This window comes from Chenopodium album, chromosome 1 (assembly GCF_948465745.1).
Source record: "Chenopodium album chromosome 1, dcCheAlbu1.1, whole genome shotgun sequence".
In the NCBI taxonomy this organism is placed as follows: domain Eukaryota; kingdom Viridiplantae; phylum Streptophyta; class Magnoliopsida; order Caryophyllales; family Amaranthaceae; genus Chenopodium; species Chenopodium album.
In genome coordinates, this window is record NC_137834.1 from 21,210,542 (window position 1) to 21,213,422 (window position 2,881).

Sequence of the window (2,881 nt, forward strand, 5' to 3'; positions counted from 1 at the left end):
GTTTACGTTCCATAAAGCCATAATATGTGTTGTCGTGCTCATACCTAAACAAATATGCTATTGAATCAAGAACAACAACCTCTGTGTGCCTACATCGTTCATAGGAGTTAATCACCATCAACTCCACTTGGTTAAGAACTAGAAAAAATCTGGTCAACATTAACAATTTTTGTAACGTGTACTAAGCTAAGTGGGTTTTCATCAATACTTTGGGAAGGACACAAACGCGCACTAAGACTGTGTAGTCGTTGAGCCGGGAAAACCGGACATGCTTGTATGTATATTGATGATCCATAGAGACCACCATCCCCCGGATACAAAAGACACGTCAACAACAGCTGCAAACAAATCTGAGTTTTGCCCACCCCAGATTCACCAAATATTTCAGTGACTTCACCGGTACAAATTCCCCCTTCAAGCATAAAGTCTACTCTTTCACATTTGGTTCGAAATTTTTGTTTCATTTTTGCAAAGATATAATATTCTTTCAATGGAATAAGATCAATAAAGTATGTGGCCTAGCATATTTATAAAATAACTATAGAGAATCTTTTGGGATTACATTATCCATACAGTACAATTTTATTTCATTGCCAATGAGTCCGTGGGTGTAAAAGCCCATTCAGTACAGTCTCATTTATTCCATTTCTAGTCTTATTGGTATATAAGTGGAACCCATAATGTCCCATCGTAACTGATATTGGTGGAACCCAAATCAACTACTGTTACCATTCTACCTCTTAATGGTATGAATTGCGTATATCATTCCCACTTGTAATGATATCAAAATAAGATAGCATTATGATTCCTTGGTATAAATGACAATACAATGATACCATTATGACACATATTGATACGTTAATATTCTACAGAAAATTCTTAACACAACACACTACTTTATCTAACCAATTATATAGTACATCCAGCTGAGTTTATTGTAAAAATTAATTAATAATTGAATGATTTGAATATTGTTGCAAATGATGTACGGACATGTTAGTAGGGAACCCGTTGTTCAATACATGGCCGTGAGGGGGGAAATATTGTTGGCCATGGTACGCATTGTTGGTGAAGTACCTAACTGCATCAGCGTGCTCATTCATGTGAATTCCACCTACTAACATCCTTCCGTTGAACGCTGATGGGCCACTCCCATTACTTGCAATTGTATATTGGCCCTGTGAAAAAACACCCTACTATAAGGCTTGCAACTGTATTAAAAATAAGAATACAGTAAACAATTAGCAGAAAGAATTACCTGCTGCTGATATACTTGCTGTGGAAAATATTGACCAACAAACATATTAGGAGGAAATGGTACTTGCACACAACCATAATCGCAGCAATAAGATAAGCAACCGTACACTACTATAATCAGTACGCCCTAACCACACAAAAAATAGTACACTTACCTCGCTTTGTAAGCTCAATGTATGAACAGTCCCATTATCCAAATCAGTCTCTGTTCCTATTACTTGTTTCTTCTTGCCTCATCCTGTCTTGGTCTGCTTATTTGAACCCCCTTTTTCTTTCGGTGACACAAACCGAGAGACTTTTGGTCTGCCTTTTATATTATTCCCCCCCCCCCCCGAGGTTCAGGATCTTTCACATTAGAATTTGGTGAATCTTCTGGTCGAGTGCTGCCTTTGTTAACTGAGCAAATAGGAGTTTCGACAGTAAGAGGAACAGCCTGTTGCACCATCTTAATTTCACCACTAGGCCTTTCATCACTGCTAGAACCTTATCCTGAACCTTCAGCCAACACTTTTAGTTCATCAAGCTTTATGTTCATAGACTGAATCATATCCATCAACAACTCAACAGCTTCTTCAGATGTTGAAGCTCGCATAATAACAGGTTCAACAGCAAGCATCAACTTATCGTATCTCATCACATCTTTCGTTTTGGACGCATCATGGTAAGAAACTTTGGTAAGGGTATGTTTCCTAGTAATATCCTTTCTCCACCTATCTAGAATATACATGGGAAGGAACCTCAGTAACACCATTCATGTCTAATACCTTAATTATGTGTCTACATACAATCCCATGACATTCAAAGTGACGACAATCATAATACGCCTCTTTTTTCTCCTTGTTGTACAACATTGTATACTCCTTCAACCTATTTTGCCCCTTCTTTTGCAGGGGGACTTCTCTCCTCCTTTTCTTGCAATATATCCAAACACAATATGAAAAAACATGCTCTTCCTCAGTAGGTGACACCATCTTCTTTGGCCCAACAGGGGTCACATACGCCACTCGGTTGCACTGATTTTGAACCTCCGCAAACTTTGCATCAGTATACACTTTTTGAAATTTACGTTCCAACCTGAATTCCAAGACCAAAGGCCTTACATATTGGGTTGAGTTCGCGTCCGCATCCTGCTCATCACTAGCCCGTCTTTCCATGGCCTTGAAATAGTTTGGAGCAAATTCACAACGGCGTGTTTGCCCGTGAATATACCCATCAAAGAAGTTGTTGATGCTCTTAACCCTTTGAGTTGTTTGCATTCCTGCCTAAAACACATCCTTCACATACGCGGGAATCCACATCTCCCTTTCCTCAAACAGGCCTACAATAACAAATATTTGTATTTCAGAAAACTTAGAACAATGCAACATAAGACTGACTAAATTACAATACCTAACAAAACCTCCAAATTCTAAAATCAGAGTATGACAACTGAACTCATCAAATCACTGCACTACCACATGATCATAGCTCAGCAAGTTCCACATAAATAAATTCAAACAAAGCATATGTAGCACATCCTAATGGATGAAGCCATGTTTCTAAACACAGCAAAGGTCCACAAGGCTAATTTTCACAATAATAAGAAAAAAATATATATTGAAAACAAAGAAAAAGAATTAGAATG

General features: G+C 38.1%; 1 protein-coding gene across 1 annotated transcript; it reads right to left on the reverse strand.

Moving 5' to 3' along the window:
• Positions 1-1,741: 1,741 nt before the first annotated feature.
• On the reverse strand, positions 1,742-2,513 carry LOC145629292 (uncharacterized). Its single transcript, XM_081681849.1, has 2 exons — positions 2,054-2,513; positions 1,742-1,971 (listed from the first exon to the last, which is right to left on the reverse strand). The coding sequence occupies exons 1-2, from the start codon at positions 2,511-2,513 to the stop codon at positions 1,742-1,744; spliced, it is 690 nt and encodes a 229-aa protein (XP_081537975.1).
• Positions 2,514-2,881: the final 368 nt, after the last annotated feature.